The following is a 24368-nucleotide window of genomic DNA, read 5'->3' on the forward strand; positions in this document are numbered from 1 at the left end:
GTTGCATAGATCGTGCTTCGAGCAGCACCAGCATCACTCGCCTTTCTCCTTGTCAAATGCGGTGAGAAACATGTGTGTTCAGCTTTCCGTCTTCCTGTTGGTGCTGACATCTGGTAAGTTCAAAAAGCTATCTTACTTTTATGCTCTTATTTTGCAAGATGAGCAAGAAATCATGTTGGAACCACATTGGAGAGAATTCTGACATTTTTATTGGGTGATTGACTTTAAATCTTACATTAAATCTTATACATGTTTCTTGGCAAGAACATTTCAGTATTGAACAAAGCAAAATTTGTTCTCAATCAGAAATCCTTCCACACTCTTTATTGCTCTCTGGTTCTACCATATCTTACTTATTGTGTGGAAATATGGGCTAATAACTATGAAAACAATCTTCACTCACTAAATGTACTGCAAAAAAGGTCAGTAAGGATAATTCATAATGCCGCCTACAGAGAGAACATACTAACTCCTTATTTCTAAAATCACAAATACTTCAACTTGCTGATATAGTTCATCTTCAAACAGCTAAAACAATGCATAAGGATAAAAATAACCAATTAGCTAAAAATGCCATCCAATACTTCTCTACAAGAGAGGAGAAATATGATCTCAGGGAAGAAGTACATTTGAAACACTTATATGCTAGGACTACGTTATGCTAGCCATAGCATTTCAGTATGTGGAATCAAACTATGGAATGGATTGAGTAAGGAAATCAAACAATGCACAACGATGAGCCAATTCAAGAAACAATACAAGCAGTTGATGTTTGCTAAATACAAGGATGAAGAGTCTTGAACCAGTCATGATGTGTTATATATATCACTATATTGACACGCACTATGGTACCCATTATGTCATTGTATGGTCATATCACCTCATACTTCTATACGTGACAACAAAAAAAATCAAAATTAATAAAATTAATTTATAAAATTAACTTATATTATATGAGGAAAGCAGGAAGTGAACAAATGTAACAGTTCCTGATTGTAAAAGTACCAGATGGAGGGGTAGGATTTAATAAGCTTTGCTTCTTCCTACTCCTTTTGGACATGTGGAACTGTGAACTGATTATGGGATGCACTCAATTGGAATCTGATGCATGTTCAAATGAAATTAAACCATTACCATTACCATTACCATTACCATTACCATTACCATTACCATTACCATTACCATTACCATTACCATTACATACAATCTTACATACAAATGATACCCACCTGACTTGTCAGTGTAGTTACAAGTGAAAAAGGGTTATCGATGCAATAAAAAATTATTCTCATATTGTTATCTACTCTCCTGTTTTCTGGGGATAATTACTACTACTACTACTACTACTACTACTACTACTACTACTACTACTACTACTACTACTAGTAATCTGCAAAGATAGCAAATGAGCGGGTAGCTGCTGTATTTACAGGATGCCACTTTGATATTTTGTAAACCAACCCATGTAGGCATGGTAAGAAGTTAGTTACAGTGATGTGAAAAAGTGTTTGCCCCCTTTCTGATTTCTTATTTTTTGCAAGTTTGTCAGACTTAGATCATCAAACAAATTCAAATGTTAGTCAATGACAACACTACTCAACACAAAAATACAAACTTTTTATGATTAAGGGAGAAAAAATTGTAAACTGACATGGCCCTGTGTGAAAAAGTGATTTCCTCCTTTTTAAAACACAACTTAACTGAGATTAATTCAGATCTATCAGTCTGGAAAATGTTATAAAGAAACCGAATGAAGACTTTGGAGTGGTCTAGCCAAAGTCCTGACCGGAATCCTATGGAGATGCTGTGGCATGACCTTCAAAAGGCTTCATGCTGGAAAAGCCTCCAATGTGGCTGAATGACAACAATTGTGCAAAGATGATGGACCAACATTCCTCCACAGCTGGAAGAGACTCATTGCAAGTTATCACAAACGCTTGATTGCAGTTGTTGCTGCTAAGGGTGGCCCCACCAGATATTAGCTATAGGGGGGCAATCACTTTTTCACACAAGGACATGAAGATTTGGATTTCTTTTCTCCCTTAATAATAAAAAGTTTCATTTAAAAACTGTATTTTGTGTTGCTACTGATTAATATTTCAATGTGTTTGATGATCTGAAACATTTCTGGGTGATATTCATTCATTCATTCTCTACCGCTTATCCTCACAAGGGTCGCCAGCCAATCACAGGGCACATATAGCCGACCATTCCCACCCACATTCATACCTATGGACAATTTGGAGTGGCCAATTAACCTAGCATGTTTTTGGAATGTGGGAGGAAACCAGGGAGAACATCCAGACTCTACACAGAGATGGCCGAGGGTGGAATTGCACGCGCTAGTCGCGCTAGTCGCGCTAGTCGCGCTAGTCGCGCTAGTCGCGCTAGTCGCGCTCAGTCGCGCTCAGTCGCGCTCAGTCGCGCTCAGTCGCGCTCAGTCGCCGTGCAGCCTTTTCAGGGTGACAAACATGCAAAAAAAAGAACTCAGGAAGGGGGGGCTAAACTTTTTTTTGGCACATTGCAGCTTTCCCTGCGTTTTTGGCTTTCAACGTTGAGACCACAAATCCTGACGTCTACAATGGGGAGAAAAACGCTTTCTTTGGATACAAGGTTCTTCAGTTTGCATCTGGCTCTGAGAAGGGGTAGGTTTGGGTGTCTGTTTTTCAATTTGTCATTGAATACATTGTCTGTGCTTGATTGAAAGAAAATTCCCGTTACCGTCAACATGGTTGACATGGTTGCTGTCATTCTCAGGATACTTGTCACCGCACCGCTGCAGAACAATGGATCTGGGGGAGTTTGCAAACTAAATCACAGCCAAGACACCACGTGCTTCCACTCTACAGGTATAATGATCATAATAATAAATAAAATAATCATAAAAAAATAGTGTATGCGATTGATCATCAATGAATTGTTCTCACTCAGTTCCATATTGTAACAAACCCTGCTACGCAGCCTCGCAGCGCACATTTCGGACTTGGTAATGGTAATAATTAGCAATGAACTGCTGTTGTCGCAGGACTTTCCCTCAAAGACGACGCCGTACAAGTCAAGCATCTTGGACTGTCCATCGCTGAAGACGCTACACGCTCCCAATTTGCTGTAAGACTACAAAATGTATTTACTATATTTACTATACAGTAATCTCTCACCACATTGTGCTTCCAATTTCCCAGCTTCAATTGTGGTCGTCTATTATCCTATTATATATACCGTATTTTCTGGACTATAAGTCGCTCCGGAGTATAAATGCATCATTAGGTAAAAAAAAAAAAACATACATAAGTCACACTGGAGTATAAGTCGCATTTTTGGGGGGTCATTTATTTTTTTAACTACTTGACCAAAACAGACATTACGTCCTCTTGGAAGGCAAGTTCTAACAATAAAAAATAGAGAACAGGCTGAATAGGTGTAAGATATGCTAACACAATGCTTATTCAGCTACACAAAAAATAAATATGAACAGAAAAGGTGTCCAGTGTTTATGTAACATAAACACTTTTTTCATTTATAAGTTGCAGGAACAGCCAACCTATGAAAAAAGGGTGACTTCTAGTCCAGAAAATACAGTATATAACACTGTACACTGAACACTGTATATACTGTATATATATTAGGGCTGTCAAGCGATTAAAATAGTTAATCTGTTAATTTTTACGTAGTTAACTCTAATTGTTTTTAATCACACATAAAAATAAGCTTCTATCTATAATAAGTAGGGGAAATTTCTTTATGGTCAACGATTCGATGTGCAACTACAACGATAAAAAATTACATAAAATTCTATGTAAAAGGATATCAAATATCAGAACTATAATACAGTTACTTTTGTATGACTATTTTTCTTGTTTATTAGCATATCAGCTCTTAAACTCGCCCACAAACATTCAGCAAATACAAAATGTGAGCGAGTGAGACCTCTAACATGATTTGGTTTATTTGTGTCAGCTCAAAATAAGATTTGTTTCTTTATGGTACTGGTTTGAAATGATTAATGTTTGTGAGTAAAGAAGCCTATTTAGGAACATTCAGAAAGGATTATTCTTAAGGATTTGCCTCAATGCACCTTTCCTTCATGAAACGTACAAATGAAAATACATACATATTTAAGCAAATTGTATTTTTTGCCCAAATACATGAGGTATTTTCACATTCCAAAATGGCTAAATGAAGTAAAATACAAATATAAGGGATGCAGAAGACACATTGAAAGATGTTGCGATGATATGCAGTATTCCACACTGGTCACTAGGTGTCAGTAATGTTACATTGATGACACAACAGGAATCACTGTACAGAAGTGGAAGTAAACAATAAAGAGTCTATAGTCGATAGTAGGATTTTTTTCTCTTATTATGTCTACTATATTGGGTAATATATTGGGTAATACGTGTGAAAAAGGTGACAGAAATATTAGACATAAACAAGACATAACATAGCATGAAGTTAGCATTGTTCTTTCTGGACAGTGGCTATTGTCTCATCAGTGTAACCTTACTGATACCTAATGTCCATTGTGGAACACAATATATTATACATATTTTACGTGCTTTGCACACATAGATACTCACAATGACAAAATTTCCCTAAGGCTCAGACGTTTTTACAGCAAACACAGCTTGTTTATGAGCTTCTTTCTGCCGTTGCTCGCTTGTGCTTCAGTGAGACAAGAAAAACATCAAAGATCGTCTAATAGCAAGAAGAAGACTCACTTTTGCTGTCAATGAAACCATTTTTTTTAGAAGATGTCTCACCTTAACTTTGTAACTGTAGCTTTTAACCATGTTTACTATACGTGCATGTTTATATGCTTATTTATCACCAACTATGAAACCATTTACACATTTTAACATGAACTGCCACTGTCCCAAATCAACATTACTGACACCTCGTGGCAAGTGTACAATACTTATTAGTTTCAATGACTTAGTTGGTATTTTCATTTATTCAACAATTTAGCAAATACTAAAAAATGCTTAATTTAGGCCAAGGATATGTGACATTTGAGTAAACATATACGTATATTTCTGGACTAATAATAGGCTGTAGTCAAGCACGAAACAGCAATAATGTATGAATTCATTCAAACAAAAAACGTGATAGAGTGAAGCCATAAAATACGAACTGCAAAGTGGCGAGGGATATTGTTAGAGAGCCAATATCAGGCGTCTCAGATTACCTCTGTGATTTGATGTGTTTATTTGAAGCTATAAAGCCACAGGTACTGATAATATCTCCCGTGTCTGCAAACAAACCAGCAGATGCGCAACATTTTAAAATCTACTCAGAAGATTCATAAAATGGGGTGAGCTCTTATGATACTTTTTGTTGTTTTGTGTCTTATGTTATCATGAAGGTTTGCAGCCCATATGTCGCTCATGAATGCTACGACAACTCCTACCTGAACAGTGTGTGCTACAAGATGACACAGGATCTTCAGGAAATCTCCTCCTTCAAACCAATTTTCCAAGGTAAAGATATTGAGAGGGTTATATCGATGTTCTTCAGTTCCCTTCTGTTTATTTACACAAAGGTCTATTCTGTCAGAATGTTTTTATAGTTACAGCAGATTATCTTCTGTTTACCAACTTCTGAATGTGGGTTTTTCACAGTGAAGTTGGACCTCCATGTCACTCAAAACTCTCATTTTTACTCTCATTTTTAGTGCTGCGTTTGTGCTGTTTCGTGCAGTTACAATAAACGTTTGAGCTGCTTTTGTTTTGGAGTTATGAACAATCTAAGTTTTTGGCCAATTAGATAATCAGCCCCAATACATGCTCGGAATTCAATCAAAATAGTCCATTGTTTAGTGCTACGTTTGTGCTGTTCTGTGCAGTTTAAATGAACGCTTGTGCTGTTTTAATTTTGTAGTCGTTACGGTTAATACGTAGGTCGACCAAAGGTCACCCAGCCCATCCAAACGCTCGGAATTCAACCAAAATAGTCCATTTTTTTAGAGCTACGTTTGTGCTGTTTTGTGCAGTTACAATGAACGTTTGAGCTGCTTTTGTTTTGGAGTTATGAACAATCTAAGTTTTGGCCAATTAGATAATCAGCCCCAATACATGCTCGGAATTCAATCAAAATAGTCCATTTTTTAGTGCTACGTTTGTGCTGTTCTGTGCAGTTTAAATGAACGCTTGTGCTGTTTTAATTTTGTAGTCGTTACGGTTAATACGTAGGTCGACCAAAGGTCACCCAGCCCATCCAAACGCTCAGAATTCAACCAAAATAGTCCATTTTTTTAGAGCTACGTTTGTGCTGTTTTGTGCAGTTGAAATGAGCATTTGTGCTTCTTTCATTTTTTAGTTATTATAGTTAATACATAGGTCAACCAAAGGTCACCCAACCCCCCCACATGCTCGGAATGCAACCAAAATAGTCTCATTTATTTAGTGCTACATTTGTGCTGTTTCATGCAGTTAAAATGAACGTTTGAGCTGCTTTTGTTTTGGAGTTATGAGCAATCTAAGTTTTTGGCCAATTAGATAATCAGCCCCAATACATGCTTGGAATTCAATCGAAATAGTCTGTTTTTTTAGTGCTACGTTTGTGCTGTTCTGTGCAGTTTAAATGAACATTTGTGCTGTTTTAATTTTGTAGTTATTGCGGTTAATACGTAGGTCGACCACAGGTAACCCAACCCCTCCAAATGCTTGGAATTCAACCAAAATAGTCATTTTTTTAGGGCTACGTTTGTGCTGTTTTGTGCAGTTGAAATTATCATTTGTGCTTCTTTCATTTTTTAGTTATTATAGTTAATACATAGGTCAACCAAAGGTCACCCAGCCCCCCCACATGCTCAGAATTCAACCAAAATAGTCCAAATTTTTTAGTGCTCTGTTTGTGCTGTTTTGTGCAATTAAAATGAACGTTTGTGCTGCTTTCATTTTCGAGTTATTACAATTAATACATAGGTCGACCGAAGGTCACCCAGCTGCCCACATGCTCAGAATGTAACCAAAATAGTCTAATTTACTTAGTGCGACGTTTGTGCTGTTTTGTACAGTTGAAATGAGCGTTTGTACTTCTTTCATTTTTGAGTTATTACAGTTAATACATAGGTCAACCAAAGGTCACCCAGCCACCCACATGCTCAGAATGCAACCAAATAGTCTCATTTATTTATTTAGTGCTACGTTTGTGCTGCTTATGTAATAGATTATGGAATATGCCAAAACTTACATTGTTAATAACTCAAAAACAAAAGCAGCACAAACATTCATTTTAACTGCACTAACTGCATTAAACAGCACTAACCTAGCACTAAAAAATGAGAGTAGGGTGGGGGGCCAACTTCACTCAGGTCGGCTTTTAATATTATTAGAGCCCAATAGACATGAAATAACACCACTATGGTCATCTTTACACTCATGATACCTAACATAGTAGACATTCATTCATTCATTTTCTACTGCTTAGCCTCACGAGGGCCGCGGGGGTGCTGGAGCCTATCCCCTGCTTCATTTAGACAAAAAATACACAATACAAAACCCAGAGACAGTAAAACTGTGTTTTTTAAACCACTAGCACCTAACATCCTTTCCGAGTTACAATTAGTCAACTGCCTAATAATCATAGCAGATGTAAGCACAAATTGACGGATTTTCCCACGAGTAAAAGAATACTGTTTTGATCAAACAACCAAGAATTTGTGACGTCACATTTGCAGTACTGCCCAACCTGAATTGTTAGTGAAACAAAATTTCAAAGAAGCTGAAAAATGTCAAGTACAACTATGAACGTCTCCTGTCAGAATGCAGAGAGAAGACCGTAGAACTCGTCTTTCTTTTTGACGGATCTGTGAGTATGACTGAGGATGATTTCAACAAAAACAAAGATTTTATAATGGACGTCATGGACAACCTCAAGAACACGTCGATCAAGGTCAGTACTCTGTTGAAGTGATGGATTGACTGTGTTTATTTGATACATACTAGATGTTTTCATCTACATACTGTACTGTATGTTTTTGTCCTTTTCAGTTTGCAGCAGTTCAGTTCGCTTCATCTTTTAGGACAGTCTTTGATTTCATCGACTATCAAAATGGGAGGGCTCGGCGAAAACTCGCCGCGGAGCCTCACATGGAGAGCCTCACCAATACCCACAATGCCATGGAATTTGTCTTGTAAGTTATATTTGACCTTTTGGCTTCACAGGTTCATGCTCAATGACTAGATAGGACAGCTCTAGTAAGCTTCTTCTCTTTTAAAGTTTGCTTGGGTCTTTCGGCCACAGCGGATCTTTTTGATCCACATACTGATTTTTGGCTTGAGCCCTTGCAATTCCGGATGCCCTTCCGGAATACCCATCATACTTACTAGTGGAGATTCGAACCCCGGGGCGACAGCTCCAAAGTCCAGAAGGCTAACCACTACACCACGCTCTTCTTGAACGCTAAAGTTCAATGAAGTTAAACGTTGAAAGTTTAGTGAATTAAACACACCGTTTGGGTCAGAAGCAGGAAGTCAATGGAAACGCTGCAGAAAGAGGTGCAGAAACATTTCTGTGCGGGTTATCGTGTGTCGCTGTAGTAGCAGTAATGAACGACTCAATACACTCAGTACGAAGCACCGAAAATGAACGTAATAGGTCTCTTTTAAAAAACAGCAAAAAAAAATCTGCAGTCATTTCCAAGTGGAAAATTGTGTTGCTGAAAAAAATATTAATACAGGAAGAAAGTGGAAATTGTTGGAAAATTAAAAAAAAAAAAAAACACCACAGTGGAAATTGAAACAAAGGATCAAATTTTACAGGAATAAAGTCAAAAAGTGGTAATTGATTTATTGAAGTTATGTAATATGTGGGAAAAGAATGCCGTTCCAGTAGTAGCATAGAGTTTAAATATTGAATAAATACATATTTTTTCAAGGCTACATGGACAAATGGTTAGCGCGCTAGGAGACTCGTGTTCAATTCCACCCTCAGCCATCTCTGTGTGGAGTTTGCATGTTCTCCCCGTGCATGCATGCCTTTTCTCCGGTTTAAAGATCGACCGATACATCGGCCGGCCGATATTTGTGTTCTTTACTTGAATCGGTATCGGCCGATACGCGCCTGGGTTCGCCGATGTATTTTTCCGCTGCATTATTTTCAGACAGGCGTCCGCCGGGCAGCTTTGTGTTGCCGGAGGACCCTGCAACACACGCAGTCGCGGTACCCGTCCCACACTACAACAGTGGTGAATCACAACAAGGGTACGTTTTCAACTTTTAATTAGCCTCTAACTGTTAAGTGCCTACTGTTGGAATTAGGGAGCTGTTGATGTAGTTGGAGGCTAATATGTACAGCTGTTACCAACACAGGTTTAATGTCAACGTACTAAATTGTGTCAGTGTGATGTGTCATCACATTGATACTAGATAAACTTAAACTACGACAAATGTTTTGCACATGGTTGAATATTTATTCCTTTTAAAGTTGATAATGCCGTTTAAATGCTTGTTTAAGAAAGCTGAATCCTACTGTGTTCAGTGTTTACATTTCAGTAAATATTTGTTTAAACTTGAGACCTGGAATATTTGTTATCATTGTCATTTTTTCATGTAAATTGAGGGAGCAAAAGCAGTATCAGCCACAAATATCGGCCCAAGCAAAGTCGTCCATCGGCTAAGGATGATGGAAAAAAATCAGTATTGGCATCGGCCCCAAAAAAAACATATCAGTCGATCCCTACTCCGGTTTCCTCCCCCATTCCAAAAACATGCTAGGTTAATTGGCCACTCCAAATTGTCCATAGGTATGAATGTGAGTGTGAATGGTTGTTTGTCTATAAGTGCCCTGTGATTGGCTGGCCACCAGTCCAGGGTGAGCTCCACCTCTCGCCTGAAGACAGCTGGGATAGGCTCCAGCACCTCCGTATCCCTTGTGAGGATAAGCGGTAGAAAATGATGAATGAATTAATGAATGAATTAATGAATTAATATTTTTTCAAGTCATAATGTTATGAAAAAATACAGTATTTGTGGCCGGTGACTTGCTGGCCAACTGTCCAGGGTGAACCGTGCCTCCTGCCCAAAGTCAGCTGGGATAGGCTCCAGCATACCCGGAAACTGGTGTGGATAAGTGACATTGAAACAAACAAAATAAACGAACAAAACATAAAAAAAAACAGCAACAATGAAAAAAAAGTACCAAATATAATAATACTCTTTTTTTCCTATTTAAAGCTGAGATGCAGTTTTTTTCACTCTATCCAGAATGTCACTTCTTTTTGCAATGGAAATGAACTGACTGTCGTTGTGGCAGAGGCGTCACACCAATGTATTTTAACGACTGGCGTTTTGCACCACAATGGAGTGAAAGCAAACATTCCATTTGTGATGGTTTCACTGCCCTGAGAAAGCAGTTCATATACTTTCAGGAATTCTTAGCACAAATACTAAGAATGTTTCCTTTTTTTTAATTGCTTACAGGAAAAATGTCTTTGAGAACAAACACGCCGGCGCCTCAGCCGATGCCAGGAAAGTTCTGGTCCTGATCACAGACGGCGAGCCCAGTGACACTGATCACGGGACTATTGACGCTTACAATAAAGCACGCATCATTCGATTTGCCATCGGGGTAAGCGCTGAAATTGTGCCCTCTGATTTTTCCATCGTGAAGACACGACACAGTGCTGCTGAAGGAGTTGCTGTGGTTTCAGGTGAAAGACGTCAGCCTGGATAAAGTCAAGTCTATTGCCTCAGACCCCAAGGACAAATATGCCTTTAAAATTAAGCAGTATGATGGACTCACGGGATTACTGGAAAATTTCCAAAAACACATCTTCAGCATGGAAGGAGACTCCAAAGTTGCTCGGGCAGAAGACATGACTGATGAGATGTCCCAGAGTGGATTCAGTGCTGCGTTCTACAGAGTAAGCTAAGCAACGTCTGCACACAACTTTGAAATGACTTCTACCACAAAGAAAGGTTAAAGCAAATAACAATGGTATTGGTAAAGGGGAGATCTAACTGGTTTAGAGTTGAAATGGTCCATTAGATCCCCACTATTTGCAGGAGTTCCGAGATCACCTGCTCTTGGCACATGGAGCTATCCTTCCAACAGCAGCGAGCTCGCGAGCTCACTGGTTAGTCTCCAATTTATTTGCCGTATTCTAAACTTAAGGGTTTAAAATGGAGTGGGAAGAAAGAACTTCCACACCAAATGGGAAGAGAACTTCCTTCCACTCTATGTCGGACATGCCGGGGCTGACTCCATGCAATGTGACGGTAATCTAATGTCATGTCTCACCAGTGTAATACTACTGACGCCTAGTGTCCAGATGACTACATCTAACTTGAAAAAAGGATGTTTTTAACAATATTTGTAAATAACAGAGAGAAAACATGATGGGTGTATGAAAAGCAAGGTTTTGACTGTAGTCGGATGCTTTTCCATCACAGGACACCTTGATCCTGGGTTCAGTGGGATCAAACAGCTGGCGTGGTGCTCTGTACCAGCGTCACAACCTAACCGAGACACGGATACAAGATCCACACATGGAGATGGACTCTTACATGGGTATCCTTGTTTTTCTTTGATATCACTGCCATTTATGCCAGTGGAACCTTTTCAATGTCCTACTGCTCCACTGCAGGATACTCTGTTTCTGTGGGACAGATCAACAATGTTCCCCTGTATTTCACGGGCGCTCCAAGATTTCAGCACACAGGACAAGTGCTACTCTTCAGACGCAACGGGAGCAGCTGGGATGCTAGCCAAAGAGTAAATGGGGATCAGGTTGGTAAAGACAGTCAAATGATTGTTGTATTCAAGTTGCAGTTTCAAGCGTATGGTAACGAGTGACTCAATGAACAAAACAACTGAAGCTTTATCCCCGCATGTTCAGATTGGTTCCTACTTTGGGGCCGAGCTGTGCACACTGGACGTGGACTCGGATGGTAACAGTGACTTCCTCCTGGTGGGAGCGCCATTGTTTTACCATCCTCAGGAGAGGTCTGAGGGACAGATCTACGTTTACACGCTGACTGATGAGGTGGGATGGCCATAAACACTCACAAAATGGGATTGACATGAATGGATCGCTCAAGCGTTCGTCCTTGCAGATGCTGCTGAGAAGGGAAATGAAGATGGCCGTGCAGTCCATGGGGAGGTTCGGTTCCAGCATTGCTAGTCTTGCGGATCTCAATGGAGATAGACTCAGAGATGTCGCGGTCGGGGCCCCTCTTGAAGACTATAATGCAGGGGCAGTGTACATCTTTTTGGGGGACAGGCAAAGAGGGATACGCAGCATTTTTAGTCAGGTGAGATTTGGACTGCATCCACAGTAATCCCCTGGATTCTTTCCTTTTTATAAATGGAATATGCACCCATTAAAATGTCTATTATTGACACGCGGCTCGCTCCTGCCTCTCTAAACAATCCTATTGTCCGGATGTTGACGTTCTCGTCCGATTTCAGATCAGCATTTGCAATCAGATTAGTTTCAGCTCCAAAACCCTCCCCTTCTCTCTTTAATTGCCATTATTCACTAGCGTCACAATCCAGGTTTGAACCCTAAATATGCCCCACAAACCCCTAAACACATTTCAAGTATCAAATGTAAACATGCTCTCCACTAATGAATGATAACAGAAGATGATGCATGAACAGATACGGTGTAGAAGATATACACAGCAACTATAATGCGTTCAAGGACCGCCAAACAAAGTGCGAAATCTCAACACTCAAGCATGCGTACCGAGTGATGTATTTGTCATTCCAGAAAATCACGGGCCAGAATATAAGGCCGGGGATCAGATTCTTTGGACAGGCCATCAGTGGAAGCATAGACCTCGGCGAGGATGGTCTCCCAGACCTGGTGATCGGATCATATGGGACTGCTGTTGTCCTCAGGTACAAGTATGGGAGATGATTACTTTAGTTAAGGAGTTTGTCAATGACACTCTAAGGTGGAAAAACTAAAAGCAAACAAGAAGGAAGTATAATGTGTCCTGTTTTTCCAGGTCCAGGCCAGTTTTGAGCGTGACTGCTGGTCTGTCTTTTAACCCGAAGGAGATCAGCATTGACCAAATCGACTGCTCAGTCAACACAGACCTTATTTTACCAATGGTTACCTTAAATGTCTGCTTCCATATGACGGAAACGACAATGAGTAAAGCAGGTAGGACCCAAATACAGTACATATCTCTTCTTACAGTACTGTATTTAGTCACTCATAGCTTTTAGTAAAAACATGGTATATATATGTATGTGCATATATATATATATATATATATATATATATATATATATATATATATATACCATGTTTTTACTAAAAGCTATGAGTGGCTAAATACAGTACTGTAAGAAGAGATATGTACTGCACTCTACTGAGTGACATTGTAGTTATACACTATATACAATGGTCTGAAGAAGTGATTTCTTTATTTTCACACTTTAATGTTTCAGAACAATATTTTTTTGTTAAGGGAGAAAAAAAATCAAAATTTAGATGGCCCTGTGTGAAAAAGTGATTGCCCCCCTGTTACGACCTTCCATTAATTGAGACAAAGCAGTCTCAAAAAGGTTTTAAAACCATTGATAAAGCTTTGGGACTCCAGCAAACCACAGTGAGAGCCGTTATCCAGAGGCCGGCCAATCAGAAAGAAACTCGAGAAGGCAGCGCTGACTTGTCCAAGAGGTCACAAAAGACCCCATGACAACATGACATGACAAGAACCGCAGGCCTTGCCTCAGTTAAGGTCAGTGTTCATGATTCCACCATGAGAAAGACACTGGGCAAAAACAGCCTGCATGGCAGAGTTCCAAGGCCAAAACCACTGCTGAACGAAAAGAATATTAAGGCTCATCTCGGTTATGCCAGAAAATATTTTGATGATCCTCAATACTCTGTGGTCCGACAAGACAAAAGTTACAACTTGCAAAAAGTTCCAAAAAACAACATTAAATATGGTGGTGGTAGTGTGATGGTCTGGAGCTGTTTTCCTGCTTCGGGACCTGGAAGACTTGCTGTGATAAACGGAAGCATGAATTCTGCTGAAGGAGAATGACCGGCCTTCTGTTGGTGACCTCAGGCTGAAACAACTTGGGTTGTGCGGCAGGACAATGGCCACGATGTTGCTGCTAAGGGCGGCCCAACCAGTTATTAGCTTCAGGGGGCAATCACTTTTTCACACTTTAGATTTTTTTCTCCCTTAGTAATAAAATGATTCATTTAAAAACAGTTGTGTTGTTAGTACTAAAATATTATATGGTTTTCACACCACTGTACATACTATGGCCACTACAGTACTAGAAAAAACTCAACAACTAAGAGTCTTAATTCCTTTAGCGTTTCCTTGCAGGAGCACTGAAGACCGGATTGAACATTTCATACACGCTTAACGTGGATCCAATGAGACAATCACATCGAGGTTTCTTCAGGGACAGGAAAACCAGGAGTCTTTCTTTCACGTTTGAACTGCTGAATGAGGAGACATGCTTCCAGTACTCCATCAACATGACGGTATGAATGACTTCATCTAATATCCGGGATAGAACACGGATATAAAAAGATCTTCCCTTGTCCCTTGTAGAAATGTGTGAAAGACACGCTGTCGCCTGTCCGCATCAAATTAAACTTCTCACAGGAGGACAGCGAGAGTGCAGGCGCTGTCCTCAATGTGGATGGCAAAACGCAGGCTGTTGTCGAGGTACTGGCGTTGTTGCATCATTGTCCCGTCAACCAGCGGTGCTGTTATGTTACGTGCCACATTTCCAACTTGTTCTTGTAGGTTCCTTTTGAAAGGCAGTGTCGAAAAAACGACACCTGCATCGCGGAAATTGAGGTGGATTTCAAATTTTTGTGAGTGTCTTTCAGATACACATTTGCATGCAGGGGAGGTAGGCATGGGCCGGTTCTGAAGGGGAAAAATATCACTAGCCGGAGCAGCGGCAATGTCTTTGTGTCTATGTTTTTACAACAAACTTTCTTGATAACTTTCACTTCTCTTACCGAATCAAATCAGCGATTGATTTCACAATATACATCCTAACATGAACACAAGTACTTGTATGGACTTGTTGTTCATGGACAATTTACCGACCCGAATGGAAATGCAGGCAGAACAGCAAAATGAGGACGACGCGTAGCGTTCCCTTGCAGATTGCGTCTGACGCAACCACAGGAAGTGTCTTCGGATAGCGGTCTGGCTGCAACTGGAGCGATACGCCTCACATCGTACCACACAAACTGCAAATCCACTTCCACCAATGTCAGCAATACATAGAGCCATCACATTTCCGAAATATTAATCATTTCTACACTTTCACATAGTACATACGTATATTACCTCAATAAGCACTAAATTAAATCTATGTGGACACAATATTTTTGAGTGTGCCACACATGTACAGTCATGCCTCGCGGTTTATCACAGTCAATTGGCTCCAGACCCAACCGTCATAAGTGAATTTCTGCAAAGTAGGATTCTACATTCATAAATAGAATATTTTTTGTAGTTACAGCATAAAAAACCTTGTTCCTCCTAAGTGATCCTTCGAAGTGCATTATTAGAGCCCTCTAAATCTGGAATAACACCCCTGTAGCCACTTTTATGCTTGTCATCATAAAAGAAAGTAGGACATATTAGACATAACATATATTCACATGCAGTGCACATTCACACAGGAGCTGCTGTCCGCCACAACAGTCACTCACACTCCCCACACTGCCAACATTCAGCTCAACACAGTCAGTTCTTGCTCGCCAACGTCACAAATGGGCCCCGCCCTTCTATTGGTTTCGCTCATTTAGCCGTTTTTTGTCTTGACAATGCTGAATTTAGACCAAGAATGTGTAACATGTCATTTGATTGGCATGTTTTGGACAAATTATCATATCACATATATCACATAATGAAACCACGAAACAGTGGTAATTTGTTTGCTTATTTTGAAAAAACTTGAAATTGGAGTGAATTCGAACATTGGAGCCGGCTCACGCCTAATGTAGACTGATGAATACAGAATAATACAGCACTGCTGATGTCGTAGGGGCCCAACATTACTGGTTGCTGAAGATCTCTACTTCACCATGTTGGTTACCATATCCAATCACGGGGATGACTCTTACAACACCAGCCTCACGTTCCACTATCCTCCTGGCCTCTCCTTCTCCAGCATGCACCAGGTTATGACACAGGTAATTGCCATTATTACTCTCATACAACAATATTTATTCTAATTTTACAGAAATGTATAACAGCCAAGGCATGCTGGGAAGCCCATGTGGGCCCTTCACCAGCTTTAAATTACCCAGCATGCCTCGCAGTTCATTTCAAGGACTTTGAAAACCTGTTTATGATCTTCTAATTATACAGTTTTTAACAATATTACAGGCCTCTAGACATGAAATAACAAGCTCAATTGCAGAGAGAGAAATATGGTCAAAAAGGTTTACCTTGTTGAATCAAACAGCATCTTGTTCTCACATTTCAAACTGCTCCTGAAGTCTTCTTCGTGTTGCAGACCACAAGACGGACACTCTACAACTGCGATGACATGGAAGGAGTGACTGACAAAACCATATGTGGTGTCAACCTACCTGTGTATCGCAGCAGATCAGCAGTGAGTCATATTTACATCTTCATGACACACTTGACACTGAACAACATGCCGAGCCAGTTGTCAGACATAATCTATTTATCATCATGTAGGCCTATTAACACAATACTGGCTGGCTTGAATAAAAACCATATCAATCTAACACAGTTGTCTTCATAATGATATCATGACTTGTCTGTTTGACCCTGTCAAGGCAACATTTCAAACGTTGTTCCACATCATCACAGAGTATGAGTGGAATGACACAACTTGGATTGGTGTCACTGGTGAAAGGTAGAGGTCACCCACCGCATGTGTCATCACACTCGTGTACATTTTCATGTGACGCATCTAATATTTCCTCATAATGTTTTGTTGACAGTGATAACAACAGTGGCACCGTGGCTGCGCTGACCAAAAGGCTCCCAGTACAAATTGAAATTAAAATGGCGATATCAGTGTAAGTATCTGAAAATGATGAAAACATTTGTACAATTGTTAGCATGCTAACATGCTAGCACTTTAGAGCTCATATTCATGGAAAACACAAAAAATGATAGAATGCAATGATTTTAACATGCTAGGAATGTTAACATGCTAACATCAACGTGGGTTAGTGTCTGCTTAAGTTCATTCATTCATTCATTTTCTACCGCTTATCCTCACAAGGGTCGCGGGGGTGCTGGAGCCTATCCCAGCTGTCTTCGGGCGAAAGGCGGGGTACACCCTGGACTGGTCGCCAGCCAATCACAGGGCACATATAGACAAACAACCATTCACACTCACATTCATACCTATGGACAATTTGGAGTGGCCAATTAACCTAGCATGTTTTTGGAATGTGGGAGGAAACCGGAGTACCCGGAGAAAACCCACGCATGCACGGGGAGAACATGCAAACTCCACACAGAGATGGCCGAGGGTGGAATTGAACTCGGGTCCCCTAACTGTGAGGCCTGCGCGATCACCACTCGTCCACCGTGTAATCGGCTTGGGTTCATATTGATAAAAATAGCAAAAGCTGCCAGTAAGCTCATTTTTCCATGCTAGCAATGTTAACCTGCTAACATTACCATGCTAGCATTTAGCATAATAGTGTCTACTTATACTACTATGCTAATGTTAGAATGCTATCAATGCCAACATGATAATGTTAGCATGCTTACAACGAGCATGATAGTGTTTATTTGAAAACGGCTAAAAGTGCTACTATGCTATTATTAACATAGCAATGCACTAGCAATGTTAACATGCTAACAGTAGGTTAACACCAGCATAATAGTAGTAAGTTTATAACGCATGAAAATAGCAAAAAAATGCTCACATATAGGCTAACATTGGCATTATAGCTCAACGCACCGGGAAGGCTGAATGTCCTGAACAAAATAACACTTTTTTGTTTTTTAGGGTTGTAGCATTTTTTGCCATTTTCATAGACCCATATATAAACAATTATCACTTCAATGCTACATGTTAGCATGCTAAAGTTACCATGTGAGCATTGCCATTGTAACATTTTTAGCCATTTTCATGGCTAGACATTCATGTAAACACTTACCACTATTATGCTAGGTGTTAGCATGTTACCACTGCAATAACATTTGCATGACCACAGAAGCGCGAGCTCCGACAGTCGGTCCAACCTCAAAACCTGCAGTGAGATGAACATACATAAGTCACGCTGGAGTTACTACAGTTTATAGATGACTGTTCATATCTTTGTACTTATTCTTCTTTTAGCAACTCTCTCATTTACAGCAGCAGACAAAATATGTACACATGGTAGCACTAACATTTGACTGCTACTTAGCATTGATTACATTAACATACATACATGTACTGTATATTTTCCTATATTTTATAATACCTGGTTTTGGACTTCTTGTTTTTTTTTTTTTTTTAGGAGCGAGGAGACCACCACTTATTTGAAATTTACAGAAGACGACATAGCCCCGAAAAGAATGATGATTAAATACAAGGTACAGTCTGTCAAGTGTATGCTTTACCCGTGGAATGACGTTTTGTTCTTTTATGCTGTGTGGGTGTTTGCTACGCTGGTTGCTACTTTACTACAAAGGTGTGACTGTCCAGAACATCATTCTTATCTGACAAGTCGGAAGTTTCGGAAAAAATGGACTCCTAAAATTGACCAAGGCACTATCTATTGTTGGCAGGTGGATAATCCTGGCTGGAAGACTTTTCCTGTCAATGTGTCCTTCAGCTTCCCAACGAAACTGCAGTATAATTTTGAAATGGAGAATTATCGAGTCTTGGTACAACAGGTAACTTTGACCATCTCCAACACTCTCCTATCGCCCTGCTATCGCCCTGCACGCTCACCATTCAGCATTTTCTGCTTTTTCAAGAACCAAACTCAATGTGAGAACATTGCTGGAATGATTTCGGAAGTGAGTCAAATAGAAAGTATTACATTTGTATAACCACATGTACTAATGCAATTAACACATACTTCTTCTTGAAGTATTGCTCCCCAGAAGAAAACTGCAAAACCATACAGTGTGACCCCTTCATGCTGAACAAAGAATCTTCCACTGAGATGATTTTGTCTGGAGACATTCAATTCAAGGAGCTTGAGCAGCGTGCACGGGTAAGTGCGGAAGTATGTACCCATCATGGATCTAGACCGAGAAACCGATGGATTCCCACTTTCCAGAACAATGATTTTCTGAAAAGATACACCGGAGAGAGTGCAGAGGTGACCTTCAAGAGTGCCATACATGTTCACTTCGACCAGCAGCGATACGTGCTGGATTCCCATAAACAGGTATATTCAAATCAATCACAACGTCGCGTTTAAAGCCGATCCCGCTGTCGGCATAACACAGACGAGCCCTTGTTTGCACGCTTTTAGATTTGCACAATATACTAATGTTTCACTCTTATTTAATAGTTGCCAATTACCTGCTCGCTGTTAGCATGTTAAAGTTAGCATTGCTAGCATGCCAACATTAGCCTAGTAGCCATTTTCACAGCTAGACACACATATGAACACATGATTAAGTTAGTACAGCACGTTAGCACTGCTAGAATGCTAACCTTAGCATTTTTAAGCCATTTTCATAGGTAGATACTTATGTAAACACCACTATCATGCCAGGTGTTAGCATGTTATTGTTGCTAGCATGCTAAAATTAGCATAGTAGCATTTAGTATATCCATTTTCATAGCTCAACACATATGCAAACACCATTATTATGCTAGGTGTTAGCACGTTAGTGTTGCTAGTGTTACCTCCCTAAACTACGCTCAGGGAAATACAGTTATAATTTTCTCCTAACTGTCAGACGTTCTAGATGTTCGACGGGACCAGTTGGTGTCTTTCCAACACAGCAGTTTATTTTTCTTCTTCACTGTATTTGTATTTGCACATCAAACAGGTGCTAAGCAATGCCTTTAGCAAGCCAGGCTTTGTTTCTCACGGCTAGGTCTGTTAGCATTCGCCAATTCACACCACTTACACCACATAAACAACTCCAAACATTACCAAGGAATTAAAAATCACTCAACATGACAATACTACAAATTGTGGTTCTTAAAAACACTTAAAACTCTTTTTCTTCCACCAACCTGAAACACAGACAAGAACGGGAAAAGTTGGTGTCTTTCCAACACAGCGGTTTATTTTTCTTCTTCACTTCTTCACTGCTGTGCGTGGCCCCCTGTGGCGTAACTGTGTAACAGCACCGAGTTGTAAAAGTGCTTTACTTCGAACTAACAGTAACAGGTAGATGAAATCAAAACAATAAAGATGTCATGCAAAGAGGATACCATTGACAATATGTACAAAAAAGATTGGTGATCTCTGTTAAATTGATTATTTTTCCTTTGTTTTTTTTCACACCTTGACACGAGCATGCTAACATTAGCAACCTAAATACGTATGTAGATTTAGACTCATTCATGGTGGAAGTCACCATATTGGGGGAACTATGGCGTTCTCTGACCAGTTTTCTAGTCATAAGAACACGGTGGACCGGGACTTGATGAGCTGGTCCACATCGACGGGGAGTCGACATAAAAGGGTTCCGCTGTACAGTACTGTTTCATTATGCTGTCATCCAAATGTTGACCCAAAGAATAAAGGACCAGCCGAGGAGGAGAAGGATGCCTTGTGGAACGACAACAACCCCACCAAGAAATGGGTGCGTTTGATACACAAACTTTTACCAACAAGCCCTCGCCTGAAATATTTCTTTTCTTCAGGTTGGCGTTCGGGTTGAGTTCATCATTTCTCCTGATCAACTCCTGATCATTTCAACTGGAACCGCACTGGGAATTTTGCTTCTGATCATCATCGCCATCATCATGTGTAAGGTGAGCGATGATGGTTCTAATCCCTGAATGTCCGTCCAAATCGGCGCTTTGGTGACTTCCATTCTTCTTGTGCTTCGAAGCTGGGGTGCTTCAAGAGAAAAACGGTCCAGTATTATCAACAGCAGGAAGAGGTGGCTGCTCTTCAGTTGGAAGCCCTCTCGCAGAACAACGGCGTCGGCAGCCATCCTGAAGACGGCCCACCGGCGGAGGAAAAAACTCTTCTTGGGGGCGACCAGTCGGCTGACACAGAGATAGAAGTGGATTAAATGACAATGACAGGACTGCAAGAACAAGACGATTATTGACATTGTTTTAAAAGATGTTTTGGAAAAGTTAGTTCTTCTGCCTTCCAGCGTGACCGTCCCAGTACACAAAGCAAGGTCCATGAAGTCTGGTGCTTGTGTGTCTCACCCACTATTACAGTAACACGAATGACACCTTGCCCCCAGCGTAGAATCCTACATATCAGGGTGTTTGAATACGTTTTCTGAATTCAGGTCGTCCAGAACCCACAAGGTTGGTGGTTCGATCCTCATCTCGCGATGCATCATGAGAGTACCCACTGAAGGCCCAGGAACCAAAAGCACCACTCGCCACGGACTGGAAGAAAGATGTGCGCATGTACAAGACTACAACAAAATGAAAGCAGCAGCTGTTAGATAAGAGGATATTAGCGTATTTTCCGGACTATAAGTCGCACTTTTTTCATAGGTTGCTGTTCCTGCGACTTATACTCCAGAGCGACTTATAAATGAAAAAAACTGGAACACCTTTTCTGTTCATGTTTATTTTTGGTGTAGCTGAATAACCATTAGCATATCTTACATCTATTCAGCCTGTTCTCTATTCTTGTATTGTTAGAACGTGCCTTCTTTTGGTCAAGTAGTTTGGGAAATAAATTACCTGCAAAAAATACGACTTATACTCCAGTGCAACTTATGTGTGTTTTTTTTCTACCTAATGATGCATTTTTGGCCTTGTGTCACTTATACCCCAGTGCGACTTATGTTTTTTTTTTTTGTACCTAATGATGCATTTTTGGCCTTGTGTGACTTATACTCCAGTGCGACTTATGTGTGTTTTTTTCTACCTAATGATGCATTTTTGGCCTAGTGCGACTTATACTCCAGTGCGACTTATGTATGTTTTTTTCTACCTCATGATGCATTTTTGGCCTTGTGCGACTTATGTATGTTTTTTTCTACCTAATGATGCATTTTTGGCCTTGTGCGACTTATACTCCAGTGCGACTTATGTTTTTTTGTACCTAATGATGGATTTTTGGCCTTGTGCGACTTATACTCCAGTGCGACTTATGTTTTTTTGTACCTAATGATGGATTTTTGGCCTTGTGCGACTTATACTCCAGTGCGACTTATGTATGTTTTTTTGTACCTAATGATGGATTTTTGGCCTTGTGCGACTTATACTCCAGTGCGACTTATGTGTTTTTTTGTACCTAATGATGGATTTTTGGCCTTGTGCGACTTATGTATGTTTTTTTCTACCTCATGATGCATTTTTGGCCTTGTGCGACTTATGTATGTTTTTTTCTACCTAATGATGCATTTTTGGCCTTGTGCAACTTATACTCCAGTGCGACTTATGTTTTTTTGTACCTAATGATGGATTTTTGGCCTTGTGCGACTTATACTCCAGTGCGACTTATGTATGTTTTTTTCTACCTAATGATGCATTTTTGGCCTTGTGCGACTTATGTTTTTTTTTTTGTACCTAATGATGCATTTTTGGCCTTGTGCGACTTATGTATGTTTTTTTCTACCTAATGATGCATTTTTGGCCTTGTGCGACTTATACTCCAGTGCGACTTATGTTTTTTTTTGTACCTAATGATGGATTTTTGGCCTTGTGCGACTTGTACTCCAGTGCGACTTATATTTTTTTCTACCTAATGATGCATTTTTGGCCTTGTGTCACTTATACCCCAGTGCGACTTATGTGTGTTTTTTTCTACCTAATGATGCATTTTTGGCCTAGTGCGACTTATGAATGTTTTTTTCTACCTAATGATGCATTTTTGGCCTAGTGCGACTTATACTCCAGTGCGACTTATGTATGTTTTTTTCTACCTCATGATGCATTTTTGGCCTTGTGCGACTTATACCCCAGTGCGACTTGTGTTTTTTTCTACCTAATGATGCATTTTTGGCCTTGTGCGACTTATACTCCAGTGCGACTTATGTTTTTTTGTACCTAATGATGGATTTTTGGCCTTGTGCGACTTATACTCCAGTGCGACTTATGTTTTTTTGTACCTAATGATGGATTTTTGGCCTTGTGCGACTTATACTCCAGTGCGACTTATGTATGTTTTTTTGTACCTAATGATGGATTTTTGGCCTTGTGCGACTTATACTCCAGTGCGACTTATGTGTTTTTTTGTACCTAATGATGGATTTTTGGCCTTGTGCGACTTATGTATGTTTTTTTCTACCTCATGATGCATTTTTGGCCTTGTGCGACTTATGTATGTTTTTTTCTACCTAATGATGCATTTTTGGCCTTGTGCAACTTATACTCCAGTGCGACTTATGTTTTTTTGTACCTAATGATGGATTTTTGGCCTTGTGCGACTTATACTCCAGTGCGACTTATGTATGTTTTTTTCTACCTAATGATGCATTTTTGGCCTTGTGCGACTTATGTTTTTTTTTTTGTACCTAATGATGCATTTTTGGCCTTGTGCGACTTATGTATGTTTTTTTCTACCTAATGATGCATTTTTGGCCTTGTGCGACTTATACTCCAGTGCGACTTATGTTTTTTTTTGTACCTAATGATGGATTTTTGGCCTTGTGCGACTTGTACTCCAGTGCGACTTATATTTTTTTCTACCTAATGATGCATTTTTGGCCTTGTGTCACTTATACCCCAGTGCGACTTATGTGTGTTTTTTTCTACCTAATGATGCATTTTTGGCCTAGTGCGACTTATGAATGTTTTTTTCTACCTAATGATGCATTTTTGGCCTAGTGCGACTTATACTCCAGTGCGACTTATGTATGTTTTTTTCTACCTCATGATGCATTTTTGGCCTTGTGCGACTTATACCCCAGTGCGACTTGTGTTTTTTTCTACCTAATGATGCATTTTTGGCCTTGTGCGACTTATACTCCGGGGGAACTTATAGTCCTGAAAATACGGTATATCAAATGAAAATGCACGAATCTGAATAGAAATATGCACAAATGGAGGAAAAATGTGTCTACAAATCAAAATCCTTTATTATCACACATTCTCCTGACAAGTAAATGTCAACGTGTCGGGTTCACGTACAGTCAGAATCTTCATTTTGCAGTCTCGCTGCTGTTCGCTGGGATGTCATCATAGACAGCTGTGAGGAAATCGATGAGGCACATTCACACAACAATGGTGTCTATCAGACTAAGACTGCTGCATGTGAAATATCAGGCCAAACATTTAGCGCTTTCCAAATGAAGTAGTACTGATCAACACCACAGAAAACCAAA

The 24368-nt window shown here is 40.0% G+C and overlaps 2 protein-coding genes across 8 annotated transcripts in view; one reads left to right on the forward strand and one right to left on the reverse strand.

The window, feature by feature from the left end:
* Window positions 1-10: 10 nt before the first annotated feature.
* On the forward strand, window positions 11-21825 carry zmp:0000001082 (integrin alpha-D). Of its 2 annotated transcripts, XM_058069150.1 has the most exons (30): window positions 11-113; window positions 2528-2645; window positions 2758-2849; window positions 3026-3108; window positions 5366-5480; window positions 7766-7896; window positions 7995-8137; window positions 10425-10572; window positions 10655-10867; window positions 11397-11514; window positions 11591-11733; window positions 11843-11989; window positions 12060-12257; window positions 12719-12849; window positions 12960-13117; window positions 14304-14464; window positions 14535-14651; window positions 14733-14803; window positions 15994-16141; window positions 16468-16566; window positions 16757-16836; window positions 16925-17002; window positions 18446-18521; window positions 18717-18824; window positions 18909-18950; window positions 19025-19150; window positions 19217-19327; window positions 20640-20705; window positions 20767-20877; window positions 20958-21825. In XM_058069150.1, exons 1-30 carry the CDS (start codon window positions 71-73, stop codon window positions 21141-21143), a joined length of 3561 nt encoding a protein of 1186 aa, XP_057925133.1. In that variant the 5' UTR covers window positions 11-70; the 3' UTR covers window positions 21144-21825. The 2 variants fall into 2 exon arrangements, with proteins under 2 accessions (XP_057925133.1, XP_057925143.1); XM_058069160.1 differs by lacking the exons at window positions 11-113; window positions 2528-2645; window positions 2758-2849; ... (2 more) ...; window positions 7766-7896; window positions 7995-8137 and adding an exon at window positions 8148-9206.
* LOC131126530 (sodium channel and clathrin linker 1-like) overlaps window positions 10663-24368 on the reverse strand; it is a 37123-nt gene continuing 23417 nt past the window's right edge. For 3 of the 6 annotated variants that reach the window (XR_009129197.1, XR_009129198.1, XR_009129185.1), the window contains 3 exons: window positions 20131-24232; window positions 18101-18193; window positions 15066-16490 (listed from right to left, as the gene is read on the reverse strand). Coding sequence is in view for 1 of the 6 variants with exons in the window: in XM_058069184.1 (XP_057925167.1) it covers window positions 24167-24232 (66 nt within the window). In the remaining 5 variants the exon portion in view is untranslated. Of the gene's footprint in view, window positions 12212-15065; window positions 16491-18100; window positions 18194-19723; window positions 24233-24368 lie in introns of those variants that run through there. The other 3 variants (XR_009129189.1, XR_009129194.1, XM_058069184.1) reach the window with 3 other exon arrangements.

The sequence above is a fragment of the Doryrhamphus excisus genome, chromosome 1 (assembly GCF_030265055.1).
Source record: "Doryrhamphus excisus isolate RoL2022-K1 chromosome 1, RoL_Dexc_1.0, whole genome shotgun sequence".
NCBI classification, from domain to species: domain Eukaryota; kingdom Metazoa; phylum Chordata; class Actinopteri; order Syngnathiformes; family Syngnathidae; genus Doryrhamphus; species Doryrhamphus excisus.

What these genes read in the sequence shown, in the direction of transcription:
- zmp:0000001082 (XM_058069150.1), top strand. Translation starts at nt 71, where the DNA reads ATGTGTGTTCAGCTTTCCGTCTTCCTGTTGGTGCTGACATCTG. An exon ending in CCTGTTGGTGCTGACATCTG is followed by an intron (nt 114 to 2,527) that starts GTAAGTTCAAAA and finishes GGCACATTGCAG; the next exon opens with CTTTCCCTGCGTTTTTGGCT. An exon ending in TCATTCGATTTGCCATCGGG is followed by an intron (nt 10,573 to 10,654) that starts GTAAGCGCTGAA and finishes CTGTGGTTTCAG; the next exon opens with GTGAAAGACGTCAGCCTGGA.